Below are 19,149 nucleotides of genomic sequence, written 5' to 3'. Positions count from 1 at the left end.
GCAAAATTAATTTGTATTAAAGCTGAAAATGTTAAAATTAAATATTATGCATCAACAAAAATTTTAAAAAGGGGAAAAGGATCAATTGTGTCAAGCTTTAAAAAACCAGTAAATAAAATATAGGAACATAGGAATTACCATAATGACAAAAATAGTCTGACAGTTCATCTAATCCATTTCTCTTCCCAAGAATGAGTATCATATAGTTCGTCTGAAGGCATAAACCACCTTAAAGCACTTCAGTGTGCATCACAGGACGAATGGCTTTTTGACCACAGCAGAAAATGACCTTATGCCCTGAAGCATAAGGATTAATATTTTATAAGTTTATGCATATGCATACAGTACACAAAAATTAAATGTAGGTTATAATAGGTACATAAAATATACATTAAAGTGGGCACTGAAAAATATGCCCAATTATGTCAGTACTTACAGCCAAATCCTGAACTAGTTTCTCCTCAAATGAATATTCCTCTGTTTCTATCCAATAGTTCTGATAGCCATGGAGGAAGAGGTTAATAGAACGGTGCCTGGGGGGGTTGTGAGAGTGAGATCAAGAGGGGTAACGGAACATAGTATAACAGCTCAGGTGGTTAATGATTAGTAAGGATAAGTATTTGTACAATTCTGATCCTCTGATTGGTCAGTGAAACAAAATGCAAAACATAACTAACATTCAGTGACAAATCTGCATGTGCTTTTGAACATTCTTACTTTTATTTTTATACACCTATATATACACATTACTTTTTGTTTTGAAGGCTTTGGGAGTGCTAATATACATCATATATGAAAACACAGGACTGGAACCTTAATGCAAGCATGGGAAAAATACACACTTAGACTGAGAACGAGTGGGTGGGATTTACACCTACAAGATGTAAATCTAGTTTACTAGTTTTAGAACATTGAGACAGCAGAAGTTGGCTATCAACACCAAAATAATTATCAAGTGCTTTCCAGCATGTTATCTACACACCATCATTGCCTTCTTCCACACAGGGAACCCAAACCTCAGCTTCTTTCAGTTCCAAATCAGGGCTGTATTAATGTGTCCTCAAAGAAGCTGGATTAGAAATACACAAAACTTGCTCTAGAAAATGACCAATTTTAGAAAAAACTCTTAGGCATATTAATTACTATTATTCGTTAATTTAACTTTCCACAGAAAATACAGCTCATGGCAATAAGACTACACATAATAATGGCCAAACCATTCCATCTTCACCTTACATTTGGGGGAAAATTCTGTTCTGAGGTGCACTACATGAGGTTACAAAGGTTGTTCCACACAGCCGTTTCATTTACTTTTATCCTGCACCACTAACAGAAACTACACAAATTGGCTGTATATACTATGACTTGTTTAAATACACCGTGCACATGAATTATTATTTCATAATGGAATAGCTATTGAGCCAACCTTCTAGGCTCTCCTGCTGGCACTGGTGCCATTTTATTATCAAATTTCAAAAACTGACCAATCAGAATCCCCACTGAAAATTGTACAAATTCATGTTTTATGATAACATCAAATCATGGCTGGGAAGGAATAAGTGTGTGCATAAGCAAGAGGCTCTCCACAAGTTACATTACCGTTAACTTGAGTATAAGCCTGTCATACTGAGTTTTTTCATGTACTTTTTCCAGCCAAACACGTTGAAAGGTGCTCAGGAAGAAATTGCTAATTTTGTGTCTGAAGAAAAGCATATAGGTTTTCATTGAAGAAAGGCACAAGTTAAATTCAATAAAGTAGTCAGAAAGTATGTATTCGTAAACTGTGTATGAAAAATTGCCATGTACAACTTCGCTGTATCTATGTGCATATACAGATGACAGACAATAAGACAGATTTTTTACAAATTAATTTCCTTAAAACATCAAACATAAATACACACATCTCTGAGAAAACATTTATCACAATGTACATTCATTAAACACAGAACATGAAGAATTAGTACTTCCTAACTTAATTGATGGGTTTTTTTCCTTGAAAAATAAAAATATTTTAAAACACAACTATTTCTTTTCTATCTCCAGGCACTTCTCAGAAAAGGGAATACTTGGAATATTTATGGTAGAAGTTATTTTTGTATGATTTAACAAACACCGGTACATCAATAGACATTTCAGTTTGTGAAATACCTTACTGGAATTCCTAAAAACTGATACATATAAGAATGTATTTTGAAGAAAATTAGAATAAAATATGAGATTAACATTGGATTATATTGAAAGCCACCTAAATCTCCAGAAAATTTTCAAATGAGTGAGCTCATTATTCACTGAAGATATTAATCTTTTCTAGGATAAATGAAAGGGTACCACCATAATGTTTGCTTACTGCCCTTTAAATTAATTGTTTCTAGCATCGAATTTAGAACTAACACTCCCAATATAAAGCAGCAACTAAAATGAGGAAATATACAAGATTTAAACTTGCACTTGAAACTCTGGTTCAAGGGGATTTACATAGCTCCTAGAATTAATCATTGCCACTTGAAATAATCTCCCTAGGGTTCAGAGATCTTAACAACTCAATTTAACTGATGGAGATAGTTATAGGTGCATAAGAGTGTGATAGCCTTATTTTCCTGTCAGGATCCTATGATTGATTTATCTAGAAAAAATACGTGTCTGTAAACTAACAAATTTTAAAACTTTGTTCTGCACCTATCACTTGAGCAGTATACCTAGAAGTCCCTGCTCATTGAAGGGGGTTGGACTAGATGACCTTTAAACATCCCTTCCAACCCAAACCATTCTATGATTTTATGATTCTAAGTCCAAAGTGTTCTTTCACTCTTGCCTGTTTTGAAATGCAGACACCACAATTAATTGGATAAAATAGTTTTATGACAGTTCAGTTTTAGAATCAACAAGACAAAATAACTGGACAGATTTGCCTCACATTCATATTTAAATTAGGAGTAAACTCCACCACAAAATCTACCATAAAGTTTGAGAAGAACCTCAATCTTTTTAACACAGAAAAGTTTTTAATGAAAATTACAGACAAGGTAAATGTTCTACTTCAATGAGTATTATTCCAAATTTTCTTGAAAATGAAAATACAGATTCATAACCCATTTTTCCCCTTGGCAAGTGTTCCATCAATCTCAAAAATAATAAATAAAAGTGGGGTTTTTTTAAAGGCAAAAATAAGATGAACCATTTTTATCACTTCGCTGCTCATATATATTCCAAACATTTTAAGAATTTATAAATCCAGAATATGGTTGTAAAAAAAAAAAAAAAAGCTCACAAAAATGTCGTACTGAAATGGGTGCTCTTCATACCACTTCCTCTTGTTTTTCCAAACACAATTCTTGAAGATGAAATGGTTGATACTAGCCAATTTGTTCTTATGTTGTACTTAAAACTTTTCATTTCTCTGGTTCTTTAAAGATTGCCTGATGGTAGTGTGACAACTTAGAGACGTTATTATAGTCTAGAACTACTACTTTTTGTAAAGGAAGGATGTGTGCTTTTTACAGTATAACTGGCTTTTTATTTGTCTTGTGCAAACCTAATATTCCTCCAATATGTTAGTGGCACAGCTACAGAGCTTTAGCTGACATCAAGCATATAGATTGCTTTAACCAAGGCATTTAAAAATGCAATGCAACTCTTCTGTTAAATAATTTGCAAACAATCTTTGAACAAAAATATTAAACATGAAAGGTGAAAAAGTGCAGAAGAAGGTGAGAAGCAAACTTAAAGATGTGCTGTAGGCTGTATCTGAATAAAAAGCAGATTTGTTGAGAAGGAACAGGGTAAAGGAAATGACCCCAATGCCATGTGGACTTAACATTGTGTTTAATGCAGTAGATGGATCCAGGCACAGGATGCACTTTGTCTTGGACTTTGTGGTATCTACATTCAACCGGAGTAAGAAACAGAGCAACACAAGTCCAAAATATCATTCTGCACTGCTCTGCCCCAATAGCCGCTTTAATGCATGTAACATTCTGATGTAGTAGCTAAAGATTGCCTCAGACAAGCTAAAGAGCACAAAGCATTCATGCAATAGGAGAGGAATAGCCATACAAAGTTAAAAAAAGAGAAAAGAATACAAACAGGAGAATAAAGAGTAAGAAGAGCAACCAATCAGAGGCAAAAAAGGGACAGAAACAGCAACATCTTAACAATTTTCACAGATAACTTGAAGAACTATACAAAGTAACAGCTGACAAAAATGAAGCATTTTAGTTTTGAAGCAGTGTAATTCCTATGGTCTTTTCCCCCTCTGGTTATTTGTCATGAGACAAGTATTTTGCTACTGTGAGGAATTAGCTGATAACTAACAAACTCTTTTGTCTCTGAAATAAAATTACAGAGGCCTAACAATCAACAAACTCATAGGTATACACACAAGCAATATTTGCATTCAGAAACAAACAAAATTTATGGAAACATACATCTTTAATCCACTTACCTTGGCAGGTTGTATAATGGTGCCATTCTGAAACATGCAACAACAGCCCTTTTGCGTTGTTTTGACAGGAGTTTGTGCCAAACAGCTTTCTTTGACCTCAGTGGTTGTTCAACCTATGAGAAAATATCTTCTAGTACATACAGTGGAAACTCTTCAACTTTCATTCAAAATTTTCTTTTTAGCTAGTGGTTAATGTAGTTAGCAAATTCGAAAATGTTACAAACTCTCCCCATCATCTGAAAAGCATCTTCTTTTGGGGTTTTATTTTGGTTTTTGTTTTAAAATTATCAAGAAAAAATACTGGGGGCCTTCTATATAGTACCTCTCAGTTTATACAGAAAAGCTTAAGATGCCAGAGTATCTCATGCATGGGACTCCTTGGTAAAACTTCAAAATTTTTATTTTGTCTGTTTCTAACTATGCATATTCAGTTTTTCATGTGAACTAATTTCTGTGCTATATCACTTGTGAATGAAATGGATTAACGTTATGTGGGAAGAGTACAAATGCCTTTTTGTATTTAAATTGTATCATTTCAATGAACAGACAACAGATTCAAAAGTTGTTACAGCATCCCCAGGTGCAGAAACAGGAGACAGGCTAAAACCAGTATATTAAAAATAAGTGCACGTGCAAACATCTCTTCCTGAAATTACACAGTTTTCAGCTACTGAATGGTGATGATTTGGATACTATACTACTTGCGACTGTTCACAAAGTTTTACAGAGGCAAATACATCCTCAGTTTTCCCTGAAGCTAAACTGAGGCCCTTCAACAGATTGCATTAAAAACCTTGCATATATACACATCTGTATGTGTGTGTGCACGTGCATGCATGCACAAAAATGATTTTTATCTGGAAACTTTAATAACGACACTCACTGAAGTCAAAATAATCTCTACAAGGAAAAATACTCATGCTACTTCAAAACAAACACAGTATAGACATTTAACTTTTTACCTGTTCCAGATGATACAGAGCAGCTGATATCCTCTGCACACGTTCCACATTTCTCTCAGGATCAGTAGGTTCATCACTCTTCAAAATGTCTTTGTACAGATTTAACTGCCATTTCACAGCTGGATCATCAGACTAAAAACCAACATATTTCATACGTAAGCTGCTGAATGAAGATATTAAATTTGACTACCACCACTATTATTCTCATAGTATAATAAAGAATGTTATAGATAGTCCCACTTCATCTGTCCCCTTTCAATCAAAATTAACATCTGCTAGCTGCTCAGAAAAATGGCATTGGATTCTGTATACTGTTGGGTAACTGAACTCAATTCTTAAGCAAGGTTCTGTATTTTTATTTCATGAAACCAAACAAAGCATCCTGGGACTTCTGTATCCCATTTAACTGCAGTAAAAATAAAGAAGCACATTTAGTAATGGATTAACTTTAACTCCTTGCAGGACTTCTGTACTGAGAGCGGAAAGCTGTTTTATGGAGTCAATAAAAGACAGCTGGAATTTCAGTAGGTGAAGAGTTACAGCCAAAAGTTTTGGGTTTTTTGCAAGACAGAAATAGAAAAAACACATCAGAATTACTTAGTGTGTCCAATTTAAATGTAAGCACAAATTTATAGCAAGCAGACAATCATCTCCCATGACAGATAAATGAGTTACTCCTATTATCTTCAAAGACCGTAGGCAATGATCTAAATTATTTTTTATTTACACAGTGATGACAACTCCATTTTGGTATGATCTTTGATGGTGTATTCAGCATATAAATAGCAGGAACATAAATGTGCTTGTAAAACTCTTCAGTGTTAAGATGACACAAGCTTTTCTTATTTTATCATAGTAACTTTAAAATGCATATATCCTTAGAAATACTATTTAATCATCAGTGCAAGTTAAGTTCAAGAAGAAAAGCTGAAATACTATAGTTTTAATTTGATTTTCTTCTTGGATCAAGTTGATTCTAAGTAATTATAGCTTTAAACTATAAAGATCTCCATTCTTTACACTTGTCCCATTCTATAGGACTTCCTGAAACTTTAAAACACTAGCCAAAGCTACAAATAAACAATTATTGTCATGAAAAAATAATGAAGAAAAATGTTAAGTGGCAATTTTTCTAATAGCTTTTCACATTCTCGTTTTTGTTTATGTATCACAATAAACAAAACAATTGTGACTTCTGTGTTTTAAGAGTGCACATCAGCATCTTTAAGACAGATTTTTTTATATTACCTTTTCCTGCAAATGTAAGTTGTTACGTAAATGTTCTTTGACTTCATCATCAGTGTCCCTCTGTAGAAAGGTAGAAGTATTTTTCAGTTGAGATTATGACTCATCTCATAAGAACATGTACAACATAGAACAGCTTTTATTTTAATATTGAAACTTAACCTCTTTTGTTTTCAAAGTACGTAAGTTACCAGAAGGGCCCATTGGGAGAAAGGCTTTCTTTAATTTTGACCACAAAACAAGGATTAAACTTGAAGGGAATTAAAGCTAACTAATGGTATTTCAGTATTTGGTCCAAATGAACGTGCACATGTAAAAATGTACATTGTATACAAATGGAAAATGACATGGAAATGATGGCAGCTGTCTATACACACAACTTTTTTCTTGTGAAAGCACAGTTAGCAGCTGTAACTGCTTACAGTACATTGATATATTTAATTATATTGACTGCTTAGATATCTATGCCTCAAAGTTCAGTTTATAAAGTTCTGCTTATTTTGCATTAAAAACTACTACAAAGTATACACTTACATGGCTGTATCTAGTCTTAGCCAAAGAGATGAGCTCTTGATCTCCAGGAGTACACATATTCAAACCAACAGGAAGCATCTTTTTAAGTGCGGCTACAATCAAGGATGTTTGTATGGAGTACAAATCCCCTCTACGTTTTGATTTCTTTCTCTCTTGATCTTGTCCTCCAGACTATAATGAAAAAAATAGAAAAGTAAATGACTGTAATTCTCTGATCACACACTTTTGCAACACACTTTTCCCCTAATGGTCCAAGGAAACTATATTCCTGATGTAGTACAATGAATTAAAAATGCTACATTAGAGAAGGGTGTACAGTCTTGAGTGGGAAATGTAAAAGAATACTTTTGGTGTGCACCAGTGCAGAAACTGCAATACCAGTAATATTTTTAAGAGCAGTAACATACTTTTGTGTGCATTCATACATATGAATCTAACTATATTTTCTGGATCTTACCTCTCAAATCAGAGACAACCCTAAAATTAAAAGCTAAGTCAGTCTCAGGGGACACAGTTCTCAGTGTTACAAATTCATGATGTTACATTTTTGTTAGAAACTTACATAAAGATAGTTTTCCAGGGTCTGAATGAATGAATATCATCTGATTTGCCTCAAATGAAAAATACCAGCATCTAAAAGGCTTTGATTCAAAGCAATAAAACACCAATGAATTAGTGCCTCTGGGAAAAGCACTGCCCTTTGGCTTTGGCTAATATAAGTAACTCTGGGATGAAAAATTAAGTCTTTTGCATCTCTGGAGATCATGAGTAATAGGAAAAGGAAAACAAAAGAGACAGAGAAGTAAACAGCACAAAAGAATAACACCTTCCCTATGTTCTTACAGCAAACACTGTACAACAATATTTCACACACAACTTCTCATTTATGAGACAGTGAACCAAAATCTTTAGAACAAACCCATATATTTAATGAACATATGGTAAACAACAACAACATAAAAATAGCCCAGTTCTGAATTCTGTACCTAGATTAAACTCCTACTACACTCAAGGGGAGTTTTGCCTAAGATAAGATTTCAGGACTAGGCCTCCAGGCTCGTACAACACTACAAAATAGCAAATGTTTGCATTTAACCCTCCACATCCTTTTCCCTCTGTCAATTAAGTTTTACTGACTACTGTTTTTAAAATACATTGTGTAGTTCCACATAAGGATACAGCAGAATCCATTGCAATTCATTATTTACCAATTATTACCACACTATTATCACAGTAATCACTGGAAGAAAAAAAGGCAGCCATACATGTTCTACTCAGTGGTAAATTTTGGCAAATTCTGTCTTCTAGATGGTGAATCTCTGTGTATGTAGCTGGTGTTGAGCATTTTGCAGGTCAGAGGGAACACACAGTGGATGTGGCTTCCTTTCTTAAGGAACTAACAATTGCAAGAGAGTACTTTGTCTCAAAGCTTTGCTTTTGGAAGTGCCTTAGAAATAGCAGTGATGTAATGGCTATAATAATGACATTATTTATACTCTACATTGACAGCAGACAAACAAATCCCACAATGTATCACTGTATTCCAGTGGCGTCACTATGCATCTTAAATAAGGAATAACAAAATATGTAATAGATATATTTAAAAAAAAAGGGAAAGGAGATATACTGGTTTACTTTTCTGCATCTTTATGCCTGAGGACATTTTACACATCCAATTTTCTTAATTTTCATTTGAGATTAACAACTAGGTATCAACAAGGTAGGTGAAACTTAAAACCTGAACATTTTTAAAACATGAAAAGAAGATCCATTCTGCCTTTGCCATCCAATCCTGCTGTCTGTGAAGTCACAACTCCTGCTGATAAATGTGTAAGTAGAGTCACAGACAGAAACCTAAATGACATTAACATTATCTCTTTCAGTTCTAATATGCACTATATAAATGCATATATACACAATACCTTCCTTTCATATGTAAAGAGCATTAAATCGGATATATTTTGCCTAAATAATTAACTGTGCTAAAAGGACCTCAACAAAAAGAATGATATAATCTGGTTGCACATAATGGTTTTACTTGTCTGAGGATTTAAACACACAAATGGACATTTATTCAACAAACACATACAGAAGAAGAATTACAGATTCTCCAGCAGATTCATAATGATTAAATATACAATAAAAAAGAAGGAAGAATTTATTTATACTAAAAAAACCCAGCTAAAACTGGTTAAGATGATGGAATTAATATTTTTAGTATTTCCAACCCTCCTTAAACCTTCAATTCTCCAAGATTATCATGAAAGCATTCATTAATGCCTACTCCAATCCTAATTGGGGAAGTTTGACAATAGCAAAGTGTGAAAACAGGTCTATTAGTTTAACACAACTGCTCACTTTTTAACTTATGCCTCCAATTTAATTGATTAAAAACTCTTCACAGCATCATGTGTGCTTCTCAGCACACAGGGTGAAGGGAAAGATGAAAGGGTTTTATGCTTCATTTGGCTGTTCATTGTGCTTTGACAATGAAGAACACACCATAAGTTGAAAAGTACTCATCTGTATTAGAAATTCATATTAAAAAGAGATAACATGAATGATGCAAAGAAAGGTGAACTATGGTTCACTAGAGACAAAGAAAGCTTTGAATAAATTAAATACGTAAAAGAAACAAGGATTATTCAAAAGCTTTGTCACATCTCACATCTTTAGTAAAGATAATTTTAATTTTGGAAAAAGGTAGGATTTAAACTCTGTATCTTACTTAAACTTATTGGTTCTAACACAATCTTCTATTCATCTACAGACATCTATAGGTTAGAGCACATTTCTCCCGTATATTTTTCTTGCCTATCATAAGCCAAATACATGTTTCTGATGACTCTACTTAGGCATTGCTTTTACAACATCTGCTTCAATGTATTAGCAAAAAAATCAGAATGCAGAAAGACAGCAGAGGCGGAATGTACATCTAATATAATTACAAGAGGGAACTTTACTACATTTTCACATTAAGCAACATGGAGGAGTGCCAAAGGGAATTTCAGCTGCTCTGGTCAAATACTGCCACTTTAACTCAGAGAAAATTCATAGTAGGTGGAACCTGGGCCTTCACTTTGTGACGCCACTGCTATGATCAATGGAAAGAATGCTTGGAGCCTGATCATCTCTAAATCTAAAACAAAGACACATCATGCACTTTGACCTGTACCTTTACTTGCATGGCCTGTATGAAAGAAAAATAAAGGGAAACAAACATAAGTAAAAGAGATGAAAAGATGATAATTATACAAGTTAGTAATAAACTTACTCAGCTTTATCAGGACAATAGAAATATTATAAGTTTGTAGCTAAAACAATAGACTGTAAGTGTATAATCAAATGAGACCTTAGTGAAATAATTGTTATTCAACTTATTCCTTATTAAATGATTGAACTTCTGAATTTATCTGTTGCTATTCAGCACTACCATTTGTTGGTTCAGCACATAAGGGAGGACACCTAGTAAGTAAGCACATCAATATACTAAATTACTGCATCTTTTCCCAATATTGTTAAAAGGAGGAAGGTGTCTGGAACTCTGGATAGTACAATAATGAAAAATAGTCACATTTTTACCAAAATAGCTCTTTCTATCCCTTTTCTCAATCAAAATATGATTGAGAAAAATTATGTTTAGAAATAGAAATCAAACTATCACTGTGAAGATGCAGCATTTCATTTATAGATGTATTTTCCCATTGTATAGCTTGTTACTGTTTTGAAGACAGCCTGAGAGAAAACTTGACTTAAGCTCATATCTCTCAGCAGAGAATAGAGAACGCTATTATAAACTCAACTGTAACTCTCATACATACACAGGTTTTTTTCCTGTTTATTATGTTAGTACCATAAATACACTTAAATAAACATGTATTCCATAGTCAACACTATATTCTCATTGTGTGAGGCAATCTTAAGAAGATAACAACAAAACCATGTAGTTCTAGTAAAATGGCAAAAAAATTCAACTGTTACTTAAAAGAATCCTTGACCAGGCATGGGAAAATACTATAGAAAACTGTTGGTTAAAAACAAACAGAAAAAAACATAAATACAAACAAGCACTCCCTTCTGTGATAGCTCTAACAGTAACTTTGTTTTCTTATGATACTTGAATTAGCTTCCAAATGTTGAAGCCAAGCTATTATTGAAATCTCTTTTTATATCCTACTATATTGATATCACACAGTGAAGAAAACCAGCTACAAGCCAAGAAAGACTGAAAGACTAATCATCAAATTAAATGTTAAGCATCTTAGAATCTTCAATACCTTATTCATACAAATAGCAAATTTTAATTGAAAATTTCAATTGCGTGAAATACGTAGATGCTATGCAATCATGGCTCAGCAGATATACACTGAAGGTAAGTAAAGACAAGACGTTAATTATATTTCATTCATTAGAGATCACCATAAAAGTAATCCACTCATGATTTACCATAATATATCTAAAGGAAACGTATTCTGTGCAATTGAAATAGTCTCATAGAAGAGATCTAAAATTCTTGCAGAAAATACTAACATGAAATCCTCTAGTTATTGTAAATTTGCAAATAATATGTATTACATATTACAAATGGGCACAAACCACAATGTTGTTTTGTAATACAAACTTGGATTTTATGACTGCCTCAAACTTCTATAACAGGTCTATCCAAATGCTTTTGAAAAATAGATACAAAAAAAATTAATAATGAGGGCCAGTCAAATATCAGTTCAGTAGGATATGCAAGTGTTTAGCAACTGAGTTTATATATCTAGCCAAACATTCATTTAGATTCTAAAACTTACACAGAAAAATTGCCCACATATGTATTACACATTTGTTAGGTACATGTGAATATATACGTTTAGTCTTTTACAACAATTAACCGTAAAACACAATAGGACATCATTGCATCTTAATCAATGCCATTTTATCAACAAACCTATGAAGGGTTCAAAAATAACAGATTAGTGGAGTTGAATGTGTTTAAATTCTCCATTTCAACACTGCTATCACGAATCTGTTATTTCAATGCAATCTAAGTTACCAGTCTCTCTCAGACTGAAAGTTCTCTAACTTACCATTCCCCTCCGAGCAATCTGCTGCCATTTTTTTAGAAAAGAAAAATTAAAAAACTTGCTCAGCTGTTACAACATTTATTTGCGAAAATATTAACAAAGTTAATATTATATAACCAAAATACAATGGGTACTTAATCAATTTATTGATTGTTATGATGAATCATTTGTTACCACTGCTATTAGCTACCGATAAATAATGTAATCCTAATCCTTCATCCTCTGCATATTTTTTTTCTGCATATGGCATGTAAAGATATAGAACCTTCCATACATGATATATCGCACCTTACACACTAGTACTATCACAGTAGCTTGTATATTAGGAAAATTACTAAGTCTCTGTTGTAAGACAGACAGTTGTCTAAAGCAGTCCGAGATCAGCATAGGGCCTTACTCCTTTAAGAGACCCCAAACTGTTCTGTCTTGGGCCAACTGTTAACAGGCAATGTTCATACTCACAGTTACCTATACATTCTCATGCTTGATAAATACTGGATGTGATTGCTTCCACTAAAAATAATGTGAATAAAGAGGAACTGGTGATAAAGAGGAAAGTGCTAATTATTCTGTTAGCATACTACTTCCTGAGCTGAATGTTAATATTAAAGCAAGAAATTATAAAAATAATGTTCCCTAATGTAATGTCTGCTACTGATTATTGTCTGAGGATATAAATAAGTATCAAACCTTGTAAGAAACCCTGAAATTCAGTTACTTGAGAATTTCTTGTTTATTCTAAAACTATGCACTCTTAAAAAAAAATTATTCAGATCTAAATGTATGCTTTAATGAATGCATTGGTTTTAGAGCACTTACATTATATATTAGGCATTATGAAATGTTATCAATTTCCTGCTTAGAAACCATTTATAGAGAAACAATACAACACTTCTAAAAGATGCCTCATGTATTGTATCATGGTATTTATTTAAGTCATCATGAAACAAATGCCTATGTAAATGATCAGCTGTTCTGCAATCCCTCCTGCAGTTACAGTATCATATTAATAAAAAATTCAGTCATGAACGATACAATCTTTTACTTCTTCCTATATTAACAATACCTATGCACAGTGTCCTTGAATGCTATGATTTGATATTAATATGCTTACAAAAAATTATATGCATATAAAATTTTATAATCTCCCTGTACTGTACACCCACATGAAGAAAAGTGCATGTACATATGCATCTACATCTCCGTTATGTATTAATATATTTATACAAGTATTTATAGTAATATATCTGTATGTTTAAATAACAGGCATTTGAAAATGTAATCCTAAAACCAAACTCTCTTAAATTTGGGTCATATAGATTCTTGATGTTAAATTCCTGTGATTTTATCCGAACGGGACCAGTATGATGGATACCTATTCTTTATTTTGTAAAGATTTGTTTTGTCATTCCTGCTATGCAAGATTGACTAAAATATGACACTAGGAGTTTACATCATATTATCCTATTATCAATACTGCAGACACAATTTAGATTAAATGTGAATCACCTGATTCTAATCTATCATGGTTTAAAAAAAAGTACACCTAACTCTTGGCTCCTCAGGCCAATTCTAACGTATAAATGTTGAAGTATACATATTAAATGTATGTGTAGTGATTGCCATATGATAAAAGTACAGAGCTACATGTTAGACCATTATTTCAATTGATCGTTAAGTAGCCTCAACTGTGCCCACTACTCATTTCGCTAAGGAGGATAATACAAACATTTCAATTCTATCACACAATTTCAAGGAGCTGCATCTTGAAAACAATGAAACACATTAAAAATTTATTTTTCTCCAAATATTGAATTCTCAATATAGTTTGAATTGCTGTTCAGTACCAGTCATGAACTAATGACGAGCAGAAAATCTGTGATTTTTGCTTGTAAACTTTCCAGTATCAGGGTTTTCTGAAACTTGGTTAAGCCACTTAAAAAAATATAATAGAAAAGAAGCAAATGTTTTTTAAGAGAATTAAGAAATGTAATGGCACATTTTATCTGACTCTCTATTGTCTAAAGTTGGAGTTACAGTAGCTAGGTTACAGGCAATCAAAATATAGTGAAATACAAAACAATAAACCCCACCACTTCTCTGGAACACTTTCGAAACAAGATTACTCCGAACACATTACAAATATGAATAAAACAAAGGGTTCTTTGTTACATTTACCAACACTAATTTGGAATTAGACTTCAACTGACTTTAGCTGAGTAAGGCAATCTTCCTCAGCTAATGTCAAAGCAGCATTTTTTACCTTGACAACACGCATTTTCTCTATTACACAGGTAACAAATGTACTTTACAGCCATCATGTTGGCATCTTGCCATATTGAAAAATGAGCAAAAAAAAAAGAGTGTGGTCATTAATAAGAAATGAGAAAAACTGCGCACGTATGGCACACTATACGTGTGAATAAAGAGGTATATGCAAAGACAGCATTCCTCCACCAAAGTTGACAGAACAATACTGATTGATGTTCACAAGAAAAAGATACGGCAACCAATGTTTCTTCACTTGCTTTTATAAAACACTCTACCTGTTTTTTTTTTCTGAAAGATCAATAACCTATATTACAGCCCATATTCTCTTATACATCTAACTTTTTCAAATCAAGACCTTTATTTTAATCTTGTATCTTTGACTACTTAGCAGACATTGAATAAGTAACTTTAAGGTACATAGCCTATATTTTGCATAGCAGTTGTCATGTCTATCATCAAGAAGCAAAATCCTTTTTTTATTTCTTCTACCAGCACAGCAGCTGCAGTCTGAGTAGATTTTCAGAGCCTTCTTATGTGCTAAACACATGCTGAAAATTTAACCGACCCACAGATTTTTATTACTTACTTTAGACATCTTGCTTTTGGTGTCTCCTGTTAAAAATGCCAAATTGTTGATTTCATTCTGAATCACAAAATTTTGTTCTTCTCTTTTGAAATTCTAAAGATGAAAAAAAAAAAAATCACCAGAAGTTTAATTCATCTGCATGTACCATGTTTATATTTAAAGATAGTATGAAATGGAAGAAAAAGTATACATCTTATCTTACATGTGATTTACACCACAGGATAAAAACTTCAGCTACCATTCGAAATAGTTCATCAGAATCTGCATCTGGTTTCTTTAGCCAGTTGGCTCTAATTACAAAAACAAGAGAAATTTGAAATAAGACATTTAAAATATGACAACTGAATATAACAATCTCTTTTTAATAGATCATCAAAGTGTAGGCACAGAATAATCCTTCAGTAAATAGTCGAGGAGAAAAACTTCTGGTAATTCCAAAAGCAAAACAATGTTGTCCAAAGACTTTTCATTTCCGTCTTAAAAAAACAACACAAAAGGTTAACATCTTTGTGATATTATCTACAAATAGAATGATTCAATTAAAGCAAAATAGTTTTTTCACTCCTTCATTAACAGTTAAGGTTTTTAGCCATTTTTTAGTTTTTGAAAGGCATTATTAATTTGTAACGTCATTGGGCTGTCGTAGCATATATAACAAGTCTGGTCAGGATATGTGTTCTCAATGATAACAGTGCAGTTACAATACAACCAAATAAGCCAAATGCGTGTGAGAAAAAGGTGTGAATTCAAGGTACATCATTCTGTAAGTTAAGAATCTTAAAATACTCAGGATCTGATTCTCAGCATAACATTAAATGCATTGTGTTCTTTCCGATTATCTGATCACGGACTCCAGTACATTACCTAATAAATATGAGTTTAAATTAGTAGGGTTTTTTTACCTGTTGTTGTCTACATAACGTATCAACATTGGATAGAAGGCATAAAGGTCTCTACAAAGAACAGCAAACTCATCGAGAATGAGTAGCTCAGCTTCTTGGGTGTCAGTTTTACTATCTGCTCTCAGTTGCTCCTCTTCCATCACAATCTTTATAGCTTTCTTCTTCAATTTCTCCAGTGTTGGAATAAAGTGAGTTTTGAGCAGATCAGGCCTGGCTTTGCTGATGATGGGTTGAGCATAAACTATACACGAAAATATAGATAATGCTATGATTAATGCACAATTGATGTTTTTCATCGTATTAATATGAACTCTGCAGTTCTAGAAAACATAAAGGTCATAGTACTTCACATATTTCTGAAGCATTATAAAATTATTAATAAAACTATGAATATAGATTTGTAACAACTGTGTGCATCGAGAGATTAAAAGCTAGTTACTGGGAATCCAGATTATAAGTATTTCAGTCTTACGTCAATTAAACTACCACAGTTTTGGCAAGTCACACGTCTCTAACTTAGAACCTAAACAAAGTAGAGATTGAGAGACAAAGCCCTAACAAAAGTCCTGTTGGGGGTTTTTTCTGTGTATGTTTTTTCTGTATACAATGTCAGCACATAGTCAGAAGACAATATTCTGGAAGAATTCCTTTACCTCTTTTGCCTCGGGCAAGCTAAAAGGCAGAGAATGCATGACTAAGACCATAGATCTATTTTGTACAAGCATTAGTAATAAAATGTAGACCACGAGTCAAAAATCCTTGCAAGAACCACACTAGTACGTTATCTCCTTACATAGATAAGCAGCCACTACAAAATTGCAAGCAGCGTTCTCTACGATTAAGCAGCAAACTTCTTACTAATTTCTAATGGAATCTTTATTATTATTAAAGACCTTCCAGCATTTAAAATAATACTGAAAACTCAGTACCAATGGGGCATTAAAATTTAGCAGGAAATTATTACCTTTACATGGGTTTTCTTGAACCATCTTATTGCATATTATACTCTTACCCTGTTTAAGATTAATTATAAAATTTGGATATAGTAAATTTCTTCAGGTAGCTAGCTACTAAATGTTACAGGACATTTTGAGAAATCTTTCTGCTCATTTAATAGCTGGCACAGTTACTCAGGCAAAGCAACTAATTCTGAACTTGGTTATTCCTGGGATTATTTCATCATATACACTTTCTTTCCCTTTTGTCCTGATATTTCATGAACAGTATTCACAGGACTTACACCCTCTACTCTAATATTCAGTTCTTAGGTGTCTTGAAAACTCAATGGAACTCACAACTCCAAATTAAATGCTAAGGCATTTATGCATTACAGTGCATAAAGGTAGGATTTTTCACAATCCATTATGTTGTATAGAAAGCTCTCTGCTTATAGTCATGCTACAATGCATGCATAAAAATTTTTTTTAAAAAAAGCTTTCTCTTATTGTTATTTATCTACTCTTTATCTTTCTTTCCTACTGTTTTTAATTACAAATTATTATTATTATTATTATATCACTGGGTAATGTGGTAGAGCATAGCAAAGTAATTAAATATTATTAGGTACAATTACCCTTTAAAAATATTTACCTGCAATTCTTTTCATCCAAGATGCTTCATCTATTCCCAGATTGTTGTTAATGATTTTCAGAATGTTTCCAAGAATGATGCTCAGATGCTCAGATGTTATCATTGTACAGCAAGGCCCAGCACTTTGAGGAAGACTCTCAGACCCTCTTTCCCACCAGTAGGACAAATAGTTGCACAGCATGGGTAAGATAACCTCAATCACATGAGGCATTTCGGTATACCTTGCTCCAGACTCTGCTAAATCATTAATTTCCTTTATTAGTCCATCCAACTGAGGGATCTCCGGACACATCTCTTCTACTGTATCAGGCATACCTAAAACTGCAAACAAGGGTAGAAAAGCAAAAGATTAATTAACAAAATAAAAGAGAACATCTACGTTCATTTATGTTTAAATACAAATAACATTGTCACTCAGGTTTTTTTCTGTCACCATCTTGGGCATACATAACTATAGTAAGAATTTGGGGTATACGTGGGTCTCTCATCTCATAAATTATGTCTTTCTGATGATGTGCACATAGCACTGATGTAGACAATAGCTGCCATAAAGCTATGGCTTTACCATAAGGTGTCCTGCAATTATCTGGTGAGCAGACCAGCTATGTAGAAGTGCAGAAACGAGAGCTTATGTCAACACTGGATAAACTCTGGCCACTGTTTCCATAATCATTCACAACTTTCACATCAATTTGCAAAAGATCAAATCCACCTCAGGGAAAAGGAAACAAACAGCTCAAAATTATGGGTAAGATTAAAATTAAATTACATCTAGTTCACAACTCTGCACATCTATCTCCCAACAAAAATGCCAAGAAAGAAATCCAGTTGTCAGATGCTTGTATTAGAAACTGAAGGGTGCTTATTCAGCAATTAACAACCTATCATAATCTAATGCCAGTCACTCTAGCAAAATTCTTCTTCCACCAGTGCTGCTTCTGTAAAGTAGAGCTGACAAAGGAAGGTCTAGCATGAGCTTTTCCATAACTTCTTTTATATTGAAAAACTTAGGAAGCATATGGAATCAATCTGCCTACTTTTTTGTTTTGTTTAAAACAACAATGATTTTGGTAGGTAATGACTCTTACATGGATCAATGAGGAAAATACTGAAATACTTTAAGATATAAGAGTCCATCATGAGTAAGTCAGGAGAGAAGCAAGCAAAGAAAATCTATGTAGAAGGACTCATGCTCCTTTGATTAAGGTTTCATGGAATCAAAGTTGGTTTTTGTCAGGAGTTCCCTATACCAAACTGCATTGGAGTACTGGTAAGACAACAAAAAATATAGATAATATTCCTGTTCACATAAATAAGATATTACACCTCTTGTATGTTGCTAGTAAGAACACAACTGTACAATTTGCTAAAAATTTTTGTAACGTAGATACCATCTTCTACTAAGCTTCAAATATTACAGCATCTAGCTTCAGGAAAGAACTCTAACATCATGCTCAGAAAAATATCCAAATATGCTAGGAGAAAGGGAACAATGTTAATACAGTCTCAACAAAGCAGAGCAAGGCTAAAATGACCAGTAATGAAA

General features: G+C 33.2%; 1 protein-coding gene across 13 annotated transcripts in view; it reads right to left on the bottom strand.

Annotated features, from left to right (window-relative positions):
* Window positions 1-19,149, bottom strand: part of RYR3 (ryanodine receptor 3) — a 245,015-nt gene that overhangs the window by 36,316 nt on the left and 189,550 nt on the right. For 8 of the 13 annotated variants that reach the window (XM_069784114.1, XM_069784119.1, XM_069784117.1 and 5 more), the window contains 9 exons: window positions 17,604-17,924; window positions 16,014-16,254; window positions 15,314-15,401; window positions 15,112-15,204; window positions 7,183-7,353; window positions 6,652-6,711; window positions 5,404-5,535; window positions 4,442-4,554; window positions 1,600-1,699 (listed from right to left, as the gene is read on the bottom strand). In XM_069784114.1, the coding sequence (XP_069640215.1) occupies window positions 1,600-1,699; window positions 4,442-4,554; window positions 5,404-5,535; window positions 6,652-6,711; window positions 7,183-7,353; window positions 15,112-15,204; window positions 15,314-15,401; window positions 16,014-16,254; window positions 17,604-17,924 (1,319 nt within the window). Of the gene's footprint in view, window positions 1-436; window positions 534-1,599; window positions 1,700-4,441; window positions 4,555-5,403; window positions 5,536-6,651; window positions 6,712-7,182; window positions 7,354-15,111; window positions 15,205-15,313; window positions 15,402-16,013; window positions 16,255-17,603; window positions 17,925-19,149 lie in introns of all 13 variants that reach the window. The other 5 variants (XM_069784115.1, XM_069784121.1, XM_069784127.1 and 2 more) reach the window with 1 other exon arrangement.

The sequence above is a fragment of the Haliaeetus albicilla genome, chromosome 5, assembly GCF_947461875.1.
Source record: "Haliaeetus albicilla chromosome 5, bHalAlb1.1, whole genome shotgun sequence".
In the NCBI taxonomy this organism is placed as follows: Eukaryota; Metazoa; Chordata; class Aves; order Accipitriformes; family Accipitridae; genus Haliaeetus; species Haliaeetus albicilla.
The sequence above is the reverse complement of the archived record's forward strand: the minus strand, read 5'-3'. Positions and strand labels throughout refer to the sequence as shown.